This window comes from Sabethes cyaneus, chromosome 1 (assembly GCF_943734655.1).
Source record: "Sabethes cyaneus chromosome 1, idSabCyanKW18_F2, whole genome shotgun sequence".
NCBI classification, from domain to species: domain Eukaryota; kingdom Metazoa; phylum Arthropoda; class Insecta; order Diptera; family Culicidae; genus Sabethes; species Sabethes cyaneus.
The window spans coordinates 150,475,823-150,488,299 of NC_071353.1; the positions used below are offsets into that span (position 1 = coordinate 150,475,823).

General features: G+C 39.8%; 2 protein-coding genes across 2 annotated transcripts in view; both read left to right on the top strand.

Annotated features, from left to right (window-relative positions):
• LOC128732968 (protein MAK16 homolog A) overlaps window positions 1–12,477 on the top strand; it is an 80,739-nt gene that overhangs the window by 30,095 nt on the left and 38,167 nt on the right. The window lies entirely within an intron of this gene.
• LOC128746442 (pre-mRNA-splicing factor ISY1 homolog) lies at window positions 5,008–5,562 on the top strand. The gene has a single exon (XM_053843490.1). It carries the CDS (start codon window positions 5,008–5,010, stop codon window positions 5,560–5,562), a length of 555 nt encoding a protein of 184 aa, XP_053699465.1.

Genomic DNA, 12,477 nt, shown 5'->3' on the forward strand with positions numbered 1-12,477 from the left:
TTTTCAATAATTCATAAAAAGCTGCTAAAAATTCAGAAAAATCTGCCCAAGAAACGTTCTTGATTTGAGATGGCGTATCTTATCTCTATCATTAATAGGCTCTCTAGTCGTTACTCTTTTTAAGGCTCTCTAATCGGTTTTTTGACAAGTCTCCTGTTCGATTGGACTTACTTTTGACTAGAGTTACTATATACAGAGTGGCGACAATGTCAAAATTGGAATTATAATTATCTGTCAGTGTCATTCCAATCGAGCAGACGACCTATCCAACGCGTATGCAGGAAAGAGAAAGAAAAACCTTGGAAAAGCCGCATTGCATACATTTGGGATGACTTGTCGCCACTCTGTATATAGTCACTCTAGTATTATCGATATAAGACTACTAGCGATATTGTGCTTTGCTATATGGCCCTTTTAAAGCCCTATAAATGTATACCTTTATAGGGCTTTAGGTTATATTTATAGGTGGGAACGGTAAATATATTAAGGGAAAAGTTTTTTTTTTTCGACAGTGTCTTGCCCCTCGCTGCTATCTTATGTTTCTATTTTAGGTTCCTGCATATGGTAATTTCGATCTCTAAGATTTTGTTGTTATATTCGTCTATTGCTAATCTGTTACGCCAATCCCCCCCCCCACCCTTTCTGGGTGCCCCGTTTTTCGGTCTTTTTGTCACATTTATTCCGCTTTTGGCACCGATTTTTCCCTTGCATCTACGGTTTTCCTTTTTCATATCCCGTTTTTCATTTTATCTCTTCCGTCTTACTTTTTCCCGTTCTTCTTATCTTGTTTTTCTGTCTTATTTTTCCGTTTTTTGTCCCCGGTTTCTCCTATCGGTGTTTTTTCTCTCGCTTTTTTCCTATTTCTATCCGCGGTTTCCTCTTTATTTGTTCCTTAGTTTTTCTTTTCCTAGCCCGTTTTTCACCCTTCCCCCAAATTCATATTGTCATCTGTTCCGTTTTTCGTCTTCCAAGACCATTTGTTGTCAGTTTCTGTCCCATTTTTTCCAAATCCGGTTTTTCCTCCTCGTCCTCGTTTTTCGTCTTCGTCTGCTCCGTTTTGCCTCTATTTGGTACTCCGTTTTTCCATGTTATTGCTCATTGCTGTTTTTGGTTCCCCCTTTTACCTATCCTCTCCGGTTTTCATTTCTTCGTCTTTTTCTATTCCGTTTAATCTTTTTTAGGTAAACTAAAGAGGTTCACTTTTCCTATTTTTTTCTTTTCTTCTTTTTTGTCTCATTTTTCCGTTCTGTCGTAGATTTCTCTTCTATTGTATCTATTATATTTCTATTATATGCCGTTAGACCTATTTTACTTGTTTCCTCTATTGGTTTCTTTCATTTCTGTCTTGCAATTCTTAAAAATTTTCCTTTTTTGGTTCTATTGTTTCCCTTTTTTCTCTCTTATCCTGTTTTTCCTCCGTGTTGTCTTTCTTTTCCGATTTATCCCTTTTGTATTTGTCTTTCTATCATTTTTCCTCTTCTTGGTGCCTGTTTTTCTGTCATTTGTTCTGTTTTTGGCTCCGATTTTCCCTTCCATCTCCGGTTTTCCTTTGTCGTATCCCGTTTTTTCATTTTTTCTCTTCCTTATTGCCTTTTCTTTCTTTTTCTATCACATTTTCCTGATTTTCGTCCCCGTTTTCTCCTTTTTCTATTTTCATCTGTTCCGTTTTCCAACCAGTTTTTGTCATTTGCTGTCCCATTTTTTTCCTATCTTAGTCCGGGTTTTCCTCTCTTCCTGCTCCTCAAGAAAACGGGAAACAGAAAGAAAGTAAGAAGGAAAACGTATCAACGTAACTGGACAAACGAAATAGAACAAGAGGAAAACAGGACAGAAAAGAAACACTGGCACGAAGAAAAGAAAGAAACGAAAGAAAAATCATAATACAATGGGAGGAAAAATGAGACACAAAAAGAATAAAATGTGAAAATGTGAAAAAAGGTAAAGCCTGGCAAAAAAGTGGAGACTGGACATATAAAGAGAGAAGAATGGAAAAAATAGAGAAATGTCATCACTACGTCACTCGCAATGGGAGGAAATACGATACAAAAAAAATCGCTCTCCATCTCGTTGGAAACGAAAGACAAATAGAATAAAACTAAAAACAGAACGTAACAGAAAATGAGGAAAAGCAAAACATATGGGGAAAATTAAGACAGACGAAAACATAAAAATAGACATAAAACTGGAAGAAAGGAAAAATATGACGAAAAAGAAAAAAAGGCAAAGAAAATTATAATGTAAAAGGGTAAAAACAGCGAGAAAGAGGAAACAGCGAGCAGGAAAAAAACAGAGAGAAGGGGAAATGACATAAATAGCGGGGACACAATATAAAACAAATGTGACAGAGGTGAGAAAACGGGAAAAACCAGACGAAAAAGAGAAAATGGAACAGAAAATAAGAGGAAAGAGAAAAATTACGGGAACGGGGCGGGACAATAGAACGGAAACAAAAAAAGGAAGAACTGACCGGAGCAAAAAGACGAAAAACCGAAGAGCAAACGAAAAAAGGAACCCAAACTACAAATGAAAAAATGGAAGAGAAAAGACGGAAAAAATGAGTGACAAACAAAAGGAAAACGTTAAAGGAGTGGGAATGAAGGAAACTGGAAAGCTGGAGAGGATACTGGACTGAAAAGAAGAAGAACGGAAAAGAAAAGAAGGAAAAACGATAAAGCAAACGAGGATCACGAGAAAGAAAATAAGGACAAACAGGGACATAGAGAACAGGAGAACAAACAGAACAAAGAAGGAAAAAACGGAATAAGAAACAGAGGAAAGGAAAAAGAGAATACTAGAGCAGGAAAATTGAGAAACGAGAAGAGGAAATGTGGCTGAAACGTGACGGAAAAGGATGAAAAGCAGGAAGGTAGGTAAAGGGTAGAAACAGACGAAAGCAAAAAAAAAAATAGGAAAGTTGGAGGGACAAAAATCAAATAAAACGAGACTGTCAAAGAGGATAAATGGGTCGGAAAATGGAACAGAAAAAAGAAAAAACTGAAAAAGGAAAAGAAAAGAACAAGTAAACAGTGGGCAGAGAAATGGAAAAACTAGAGAGAAGAAGGAGGATAAAATACTTGAGCAGATAAATTAAAAAACTAAAACAGAAAACGAGTAAAATGGCCCTTTCGGAAACGAAAGATAAATGGGATAATACTGAAAACAGATCGCAACAGAGGAATGCACAACGAGGAAATGCACAGCATAAGTGGAAGAATGAAACTGACGAAAAGAAACATACAGAAAACAGAAAGCAAGACAGGAAGAACGGGCCTGAAAATGGGACGAAAAATGGAACAAAAATGAGAAAAAGACAAGGAAAATTATGACTGAAAAGGACATAAAACAGGAACGAAACAGGAAGAGAAGAGAAAGAAAGAGAGAAGACAAAAACAGGACCGACAAATGAAAGAAAATGATAAAAAAATGCCTGAACTTGGCCTGAAAAGGAGGAATAAAAGACGAAAAACGAAACAGAGGAAAACATAGACACATGAAAAGGGTAAATAACGGGATAGAAAAAAAAAGAGAAAAGGACAAACGAAAAGGGGAAACAAAGGTAGATAAAAGTTTAAAAAAACAAGAGGGAAACAATTAAAACCAAAAGCCCAAGACAAATGCGAGAGATAAATGAAGGATTACCGATAGAGGAAACGAGTAAAAGGGGGAAAAGAGGTTAAACGAGATATAGTAGGAGAAAGCTGGGACAACAACGTAAAAATGAGACGTAAAAAAAGAAAAAAAGTGCAAATGGTGTGGAAAAGTGGAAGCCAAATGAAAAAACTGGAAAACTGAAGGAAAACAGGGTAAGAACCGAAGAAAACAGAAGAAAAATTTGATGAACATTTAATTATTTTACTTCTCCGAAGACACCACCCTTGAAAACATACACTTTTTACATCAAAAGCCTTAAAACAGTTATATCTTATCAATTAATGCAGAAAAAGCAAAACAGTCTTCAGCAAAAATATTCCTCTTTTATGTGCAAAATGTTGTCTGGAACATCACATTGAGCTGTCTGTTGAAATAAACATGTTACAAGAAGAAATGTGATCTGAGGGGTCGTTTATAAACAAAGGTCTATTGCTGAAAATGGGTAAAAGGTAGAAGTTTGACATCTTCAGAAAAAATACTTGAAATTGGTTTGTCTTTAGTATTTTGAAACCAAAAAGGTGTAAAAAAGTTTACTCAAAAAGTTATTACTTAAATTGTTGTTTAAGTAACACGTAAATATTGGACGACCCCTTCAAAAGATGCGTCATTTTTTCATTCAAAAAGTTGCCGAAGACTACTTTGAGCTGAGACACGCCGCAAACGTTTAACCGCAAATATATTTGTCCCGAAATTTTAATTTCTGGCCCATAGTGCGTCTGTCAAGTTTTTGGCTCCCTTTTTTACATTCTCTCTCCGATTTTTTCCTCTTCCGTTTTTACCTGTTTCTTTAGTCCATTTTACAGGTATACCTCGATAGTACGTACCCTCCATAATACGTGCAGTTTGCCTCGATAGTACGTACATTTTCCAGCAACACTTTATTTGTTTCATTCCAAGCTACACAAAGGGTAAAGTCATTGATATAAAAAAATAAAAAATTAACTGCTATATAAAATCAAAACCACAAAAATTTATATTTATTCAATAGTGTGTGCAAATTTGCAAATGAAAGCAAAATTTGTATGAACAAAATTAAGCGTATGCTTCAAAGCCTAAAATTATGATTCGATAGTACGTACATTTCGGTAAAACATATGCTAAACGAAGCAAAGGTGTAGCAGGTAGAGTTTTTACCTACTTCTGTCATTGAAATTGTTCACCATCGTAGGCAAATTACTTACCCACTTAACCAAATTACCTACTGAGTAGTTAAAAACTACTCAGCACGAGCTCTTGTATTTCATTTCATTTCGATTTTCGAATCTTTGTCACCGAGTGGTAAAACCAGGGCACGTGTGCTTCAATAAGATTTTAAACAAATTACACCAAAGTACCTCAAAAGCAAGACCAATTGCCATGGAAGTGGGTAAAAGTGAACGTCGCCCACAGACGGCATCCGAATTACGCGAAATGGCGCGATACGTAGAGCGTCGACTGGAAACCATTGAGGAAATCACCAAGAAAATAGCGCAAATTCAGAACGTCGGTTTGGGTGACCAGCGGATTCGCGAGCTGAACGATGAGATCAACAAGCTACTGGGGGAAAAGCGTCACTTGGAAGACCGTATTTCCGACCTGGGAGGCCGTACCGTACCGGCTTCCTTCGAGTATGAAGGTCGCGAAGTGCCAGCAAAGCCTGGCTCGCTGTACTTTGGAGCGGCCAAGCAATTGCCCGGAGTGAGAGAGCAATTGTTCGTGGCTTTGCCGAAAAACACGCGGCCCAATTTGATGGGGGATATCGATAGTGAACGAGCCATCAAGAAGATAGTGAAGGAGTTTAAGGATGAAATGAACGGTGCTGGTACAGCATTGACTCCGGCAGAAGGAGCCAGGACACGGTCCATCCCGGATGAGCCAATGGAACCAACAGCACCACTAGGATTCACTGCACCCCCCGATCAAAAGGATTGAGCCTGCGGTCTGCACTGGGAAACTAGAGATACAGAATGGCATTGACCCGGCGGCCCTTTAGGAATGGAATGGCTTATGAAGAAGTACGGTATTGAAGACGACGAGAACATGTAGGATAGATCGCATAATTTTGAAGGATTTAAATAAACGATAATGCGAGAAATTTCTCAGAGTTTCTTTTCATTGATTTTCGAACAGCAAATAACTGAAATTAAATGGTTCAATGGTGGGTTTTAAAATATTAAGTTACTCAAACAATCACAAAATTCTGTTGAAACGAGGGGGTTTTGCCACTATTTTGGCACTCTTGCCTAACAACATCATTTGTTGGATGGATTTAATGAATACTCCAAGAGTTCTTGTGCTGATTTGACTAAAATACACTTACCTTCCAATCCGTGAACTTTGAAAACACTGAAAAGCGATTATTAAAGCATATTATTGAAATTACGCAACTGACTTTATTTCTTAAATTCGTCGTACCGTTTTAAAATCCGTCCATCAAAATTTTTCATCGTCCGAACTAAAAATCAGAACAATGTTTATGAAGCTAACGCGCATGTATTTGTGCAGGACGGCATGACAAATGTTATTCTGTAAAATTTCTGCAGGTCGGGCAAGTTTTCCTGGCTGTAGATTAACGACAATGCCTTGCAGAGTTATTTTCATTTATGAATGACGGAAATTAAAACGATTAGTCGACATTTTCTTCTTCGTCGCACGAAAAAAACGTAGGAAATTTGGCTGGTAGGACTTCTTTAATGATAAAATGCATTTAAATAGATCTCAGCTCACTTTGATTGATTGCGTATGGTAGGCAACAAACTAAAGTATAAGGAAATAACTAGTTTTGTATTGTGCGTCATAAAAATGCTGATATTTTGAATAATTTGTATTGGATAGGACGGAAATGGGCAGTTACGACGAAGCAGCAACATACCCTACTAAGACAAATACCGTTGGTGTTACAATGATTCGGTTGTTAGAAAGTTTTTTAAAATAATTTTGCAAATGATGAAATGGGTAACTACAGCCGACAAAATTAAGCACTGTTTGAACCATCGAATTTACTTTTACAAACAATTAATTGGCCATTGAGTGTACATTCATCCAAACAGTTGAGGTGTATTTTACTTTAGAATTGCCATGGTTGAGCGAAGCGTGTTAATTGTCTGACTGACAGAGTGACAGCAGGAGCTCAGCTACTCTGCTAGAATTACTGATTTGCTCTTCTCTTTTCTTTCTCGAGAACGTGATTGCTATAATACGAAATATAAAGTGGTCCTTCGAGCCGGTTTCGGGTCAGTGAGTGATGGAGCGATGCTATACAGGGCGTACCGCCAAACTTGACAATTTAGCGTGCTTTGTGATTGGGGAAGAAATTATTACCGAATTGTTGATTTAAAAGTAGTAAATAATGACCAGGTAAGATTTTGTGAGAAGCATATAAACATTTGATGAATCACAAAACCGCCTTGAACAATGGAACGAAAATGAATTCCAAGCGCGTGAACATGTGGAAGTGCAATATAATAACAGGATTGGCCCAGTTCGACAGAGCAATAACAGCCAAAAGAGCGCCCCCTGGAGAGGGCTCTGGTCGAAAATTGCAACGAAGCGCCGAAGATTGGCTAGAATGGTACGACAAATTCAACACACTAATCCATCAAAGGTCCAGAAGTTTGAATATCTTAAACTGTCACTTAGAGGTATAGCATTGGGTATAAACATCCATAAAACAAATATTACAATTAATATGCGGAGTTAGGGGACATGTGCAGCCAATTCAAGAAAAAACTACACCGGCGATTATAACCCGATCAGGAGACCATCGCAAAACAATTTCAGTGCTAGTGATAGACAAAATTACAGGAGTCATACCAGATAAGAACGTGACAATTAATGAACTTTGCCTGGGATTTTGCCGAGCTCACGCTTGCCTTTCCATCAGAATTCAACTTGAGTCAACCAGTAGATATGCTCTTGGGAGTAGCTGTTATGTTTGACCACAAACTCTTGTAAGAAAAGTCAAAAAAATTATCGTACCACACATTTTGCCTGAACACTAGCACCAACTATGATCGTCATTCCCAAATATCAAATAGCAACAGGAGTATTCCTCGAAATATCAAGTATATTTAATGGGGCCTTCCCCTCCTTTCGTTAAAAAGCGCTACTTTGACCAAAACGGAGACATTCCCAGCTAAGCCCAAATTTGAAATGACGGTTATAGCACGCTATACCGTGCGAAAAATGAGACATTGAGTGTCATGCATTTTTGTCTGTGGTTTGTCGTACTTCGCATCGGAAACATTAGAGTAGATATTGCAGATTGCAAGGAAGATTGTCCAATCAATAAGTGCGCAATCGCTCATAAAAGTGCTATTTTGACTTAATTCGTTTCGGTCTCTTCGGCGCATTTATTGCTTGGAATCAGAGCTGCCACAAATACAGATATTTGTGCATACATAAATTTGGGACCCATCAATTATTTCAGTTGCTGTGATTTCTGGCTCTACTAATGTTCCTGAATTTTAAAGTAGTCCATAAACTATTTATGTTATTTAAAAGATTAGATCAAGAAAATTAAATACTCCGAAGAAAACGGTAGGGTCCCAAATTTATGCATGCACAAATATCTGTATTTATGGCAGCTCTGCTTGGAATGTAACGAAAAAGTGCTCCGAAGATACCGAAACGATTTGATGCAGGCTCCTAGGCAGGATCGCACTTTTATGAGCGACTAGCTGACCCGATAAACTTCGTATTCCACAAATTAAACTGTGTTGTACATAAATCGTGAATCTCGGACGACCTTTGTTACAATCTCGAGTTTTGCAAGTTTCTGACAAGTTCATAGGTGGTTTAATATACAAATTTTCCTCACAGTAAAGTAGAAAACAACTCCCCCCCGCTTGCTTAGCCTGATAAAATAAAGCGGATAGCATTAAAATATTCGCCATGATTATATAACATTTCACCGCATACCGTTTTGCGGAGCATCACTTCTCGGTTGACCATAACGCGGAATTTAGAGTTTCGCTGAATACAGTGGACCCCCGTTCGTTTGAACGATTCCTCATGCAAACTAACGGGGTTGCTTTTTAATTTGAACAACTGGTAACCCGAAATATGCTGAAACCTGTGTGAACTGGCCGCCCTGATCTTTGTTATTGTTTTGGTGGTTTGTATTAGTTGGCAGTTGCAAGTGCGAATATTGCATTTTCCGATCGGATTTCTCTCTTAATCGTTAGGAAAACGAAATGTGAAACCGATTAAACACGCTAGGTCAGTACAAATGAATCGTGTTTATGTGCATTGTCTGCATAAACAAATGATGTCATGTTGAGAATGACATTTGAACCATTTTTAATTTGCACGTCGTGCAAACCAACGGGGTTCAAATTAAAAAGTGTTCAGATTAAAAATGGTCAAACGAACGGGGGTCCACGGTACCATTTCGCGAAAAACCGACACACAGACAGACAGACGGACAGACAGACAGACAGACAGACGGACGGACAGACAGACAGACAGACAGACAGACAGACAGACAGACAGACAGACAGACAGACAGACAGACAGACAGACAGACAGACAGACAGACAGACAGACAGACAGACAGACAGACAGACAGACAGACAGACAGACAGACAGACAGACAGACAGACAGACAGACAGACAGACAGACAGACAGACAGACAGACAGACAGACAGACAGACAGACAGACAGACAGACAGACAGACAGACAGACAGACAGACAGACAGACAGACAGACAGACAGACAGACAGACAGACAGACAGACAGACAGACAGACAGACAGACAGACAGACAGACAGACAGACAGACAGACAGACAGACAGACAGACAGACAGACAGACAGACAGACAGACAGACAGACAGACAGACAGACAGACAGACAGACAGACAGACAGACAGACAGACAGACAGACAGACAGACAGACAGACAGACAGACAGACAGACAGACAGACAGACAGACAGACAGACAGACAGACAGACAGACAGACAGACAGACAGACAGACAGACAGACAGACAGACAGACAGACAGACAGACAGACAGACAGACAGACAGACAGACAGACAGACAGACAGACAGACAGACAGACAGACAGACAGACAGACAGACAGACAGACAGACAGACAGACAGACAGACAGACAGACAGACAGACAGACAGACAGACAGACAGACAGACAGACAGACAGACAGACAGACAGACAGACAGACAGACAGACAGACAGACAGACAGACAGACAGACAGACAGACAGACAGACAGACAGACAGACAGACAGACAGACAGACAGACAGACAGACAGACAGACAGACAGACAGACAGACAGACAGACAGACAGACAGACAGACAGACAGACAGACAGACAGACAGACAGACAGACAGACAGACAGACAGACAGACAGACAGACAGACAGACAGACAGACAGACAGACAGACAGACAGACAGACAGACAGACAGACAGACAGACAGACAGACAGACAGACAGACAGACAGACAGACAGACAGACAGACAGACAGACAGACAGACAGACAGACAGACAGACAGACAGACAGACAGACAGACAGACAGACAGACAGACAGACAGACAGACAGACAGACAGACAGACAGACAGACAGACAGACAGACAGACAGACAGACAGACAGACAGACAGGTAAAAGTAAAAAGTAAAAAGCTCCGATTATGGTAAAAATACTTTGAAAAATAAAAAAACGCCGATTTCAATTAACTTTGCGGTGCTAAAAATGATTGCGTCAGTTTTCAATAAAGTATCCTACTTTTTTGGAAATGGAAAGTTGAAAGTTGAAAATTCGGTTAATTACTTAAAAGTGACGCTGCTTAGCAAGTTATAGATTGATATACATAAAGCTGTTTAACCCTTGTTAGACACCATTATTCGAACTCTTGGTTACTTCCCAAGTAATTAACCGAACTTTCAAGCTGTCTTGGGTCCACTGCATAGAACGCTAAGCAGCTTCGAAATAAACTGTCAAAAACTAAGAAAAAACAAATTTAGCAGCATTTCTATGTTCTATTTTTATATTTCTACCTAACTTCTATATTCGTTGCATTTGCCTGCTGTTGGGTTTGAACCCGGGTGTTCCGCGTTGTAAACCTATCCCGATTCACTGCGTCACCTTTGTCGTATACAAGCGATGTGAATTTTGCCAATGAGTTGTTAAGTAAAAGTTCGTTTTAGAACTTGCAGCAGCTTTATGCAGCGCGAGTTAATTATAGAACATAAAATTTGGAACCAGGCAATTAACTATAGTAGTGAGATACCGACAGCATATGCTACACAACACAACACAATAATGAAGAGCATTGCATTCAAATTTATATTTGTAATTAGAAATGTGCGAGGATTAAATTTATTCAAGTGAAATAAAAATAATTAATCTCCAATAGTTTCAGGTTCTGCTGGTTTGATCACCAGAAATATAAACAAAAAAGCAGCACGCATAACTTGTTAGCAACTAAAGTTACTTCAGAACTTCATGTAGCATCCTAATAGCTTTGAAGTATCTATGAAGTACTCGCAGCACTTCTTAAGGCATTTAGTTCCACGTATACTTGATATACACTACTAATCAGCGAGAAAGTTCCACGGAACTGAATCTGAACTAATTATGAACTTTCGAGTTCGCGTGTCAAGTAATATTCGAACTTTTGGTTGCTTGGGTAACCAACAGAATGCTCCACACCGGCAACTCGCGGACCATCGATACTATGAGAGAGATAGTTCTTCCTCTCCCTTATATTGCCCTAGAGTGCATGTATATGGAGTGACAACCTTGGATTGGACGCGTTTTGTTGCCGCTTCGATTGCCTTCAAGATGTCTGGCTACCACAGTGTCTGATGCGAAGAATGATTAATTGAATGAACTGGATAATTTCGATATAGACAAAAAATATATTGGGTTGTGCAATCTGCAATGACAGATGGGGTTCGCACCCACGCTCTTTCGGTTGGTACAAGAATGTATTACTCACTAAACTATAGCCGCCCAATATATAAGGCAGTCTAATACCTTACTTTACTTTACTTTAGTGGCAACGGTCCGTTATCGATCCTGCACCGAGCGAATTATGGTCCTCCAGTACCGTCAGTCCTGGGCTGCCGTTCTCCAATCCCCACGAACATCAGCTGCGAACGTGCATCGGCTTCGACAGCGCACACCCATCGAGTGCGGGGTCTGCCTCGGAGTCTGCGGCCTCTTCCTGATTCTCTGCTGAAAATAGTTTTGGTTACTCTTTCGTCGGGTATTCTGGCCACGTGCCCAGCCCACCGCAGCCTGCCATATTGTGCTACCTTCACTATATCAGTATGTTTGTATATTTGGTACAGCTCGTTGTTCATGCGTCTGCGCCACAATCCATTTTACATTTTGCCGCCAAGTATGGATCGCTGAATTTTACGCTCGAAAACCCCAAGAACTCATCGATCAGTTTCCTTTAGCGTCCATGATCCATGTCTGTAAAGGGCCAGGCCTTAAAGGCAATCCGCGGAATTGCTTTCGTACAGCCGCTCGCTCCCTGCTTTTAGAAGTTCAGCCGGGATACCGTCCTTCCCAGCAGCCTTACCGTTTTTCAGCTCACTAATTGCCTTCTTAATCTCCTCCTCCTGTTGGTGACTCCACAGCTTGGCCATCGCTTACAATTCTTTTTCTATCCCTGCTGATCTCTCTGTTAACCTCTCCATTGAACAGTGTCTGGAAGTGCTCCTTCTACCTGGCCGCTACAACCGCTCCTCGTACACGCATTTTTAGACGAAGGGTTCTTTTTTCTGCAGTCTCTCTGTTTTGACGCGTTGCCGCAGTGAGCATGCGACTCCTGGCCTGGTTCTTTTCATCTGTCACTCTCTGGCATTTGGCA

Excerpts from the sequence above, each read along its gene's own strand:
- LOC128746442 (XM_053843490.1), top strand. The coding sequence starts at position 5,008 with ATGGAAGTGGGTAAAAGTGAACGTCGCCCACAGACGGCATCCGAATTA.